A 995-nucleotide genomic window follows, 5' to 3' on the forward strand; every position below is an offset into this window, starting at 1 on the left:
TTTCTCCCCCCCCCCCCCCCACTTGTATATCATTACAGTTCATGCCATTTTTCAGAGGACCAGCTCATAAGGCAGTGGTAAAGTAATTCCAATTTCTCTTTTGGTCATCTGGAAAGCTCTTCCTACTTTTACACCTATCCACAGCTCCAAGTACATGAGTTGGAGGAAGAAGATAAGATGGGTGATCAATGCTGAGGAAGAGAAAGTGGAAAGTTCTAATTTTCTGTCATCTCAATCCCTAGCTGTAATCACTCATTTATTATCTTTTCTTCAAATTCTTTCTCCAAGATCTACCCTTATCCCCACCACACTCTTCATCACTATGGAACCCTTGACTTTGGTTTAAAACAAGTTTTGTCTATAACTCTTATTGTGGTAAAAACAGAAGGGCCACTTACAAGATTTCTACAGATGTTGAGCACTACCAGCTCAAAGTTGTAATTTTCATCTTTGAGTAAAGATGATATTGACCACTTTAATTGTGAAGCACAGATTTCTAATGTATATTTACATGCCTGTGAGATAGAAAAAGGTCAGTGAGGATCTATTCATACACTGTTACATAAAACATTGTGAATCTCTGAAAAATTAAGAAAAACAAGATCAAAGGACTTACTTTAACTACTCTTATCTCTTTATCCTCCAAGAACAGGATCAGGGGCACCAAGCCTCCTAGGACCACACTGTTCAGCATCCATGTGTACTGACTCATGTCCCTAAGTAATTCACCAAAATGTCGAATGGCCATACTCCGAATGCCTCCATATCTCTGGAATTTGTGCCCAGAAAATGAAAAAGACCTCATTTGAGGATAATATTAGGGCTTCTTTCTTTAATCAGTGGGATGTAAATATATAAATGTATATGAGATTATTATCATTTCTTTTTAGAGAAGATTCAACTTGGGTCTAAGTAGTCAGATCTTCTTTTGACTTTAAAATAAGATTTGCTTGCTCATTATTCACTTTAGCCAAAATACAGAATCATCCATCAAT

At 36.8% G+C, this 995-nt stretch overlaps 1 protein-coding gene across 1 annotated transcript in view; it reads right to left on the reverse strand.

The window, feature by feature from the left end:
• The window catches only part of MROH9 (maestro heat-like repeat family member 9), a gene marked incomplete at its 5' end in the record, with an annotated part of 74,203 nt that overhangs the window by 20,464 nt on the left and 52,744 nt on the right, over positions 1-995 (reverse strand). The window contains 2 exons of the mRNA XM_008591155.1: positions 399-515; positions 617-769. Of these exons, the coding sequence (XP_008589377.1) occupies positions 399-515; positions 617-769 (270 nt within the window). The remainder of the gene's footprint in view (positions 1-398; positions 516-616; positions 770-995) is intronic.

Source organism: Galeopterus variegatus, unplaced genomic scaffold (genome assembly GCF_000696425.1).
Source record: "Galeopterus variegatus unplaced genomic scaffold, G_variegatus-3.0.2 Scaffold6709, whole genome shotgun sequence".
Classification (NCBI taxonomy): domain Eukaryota; kingdom Metazoa; phylum Chordata; class Mammalia; order Dermoptera; family Cynocephalidae; genus Galeopterus; species Galeopterus variegatus.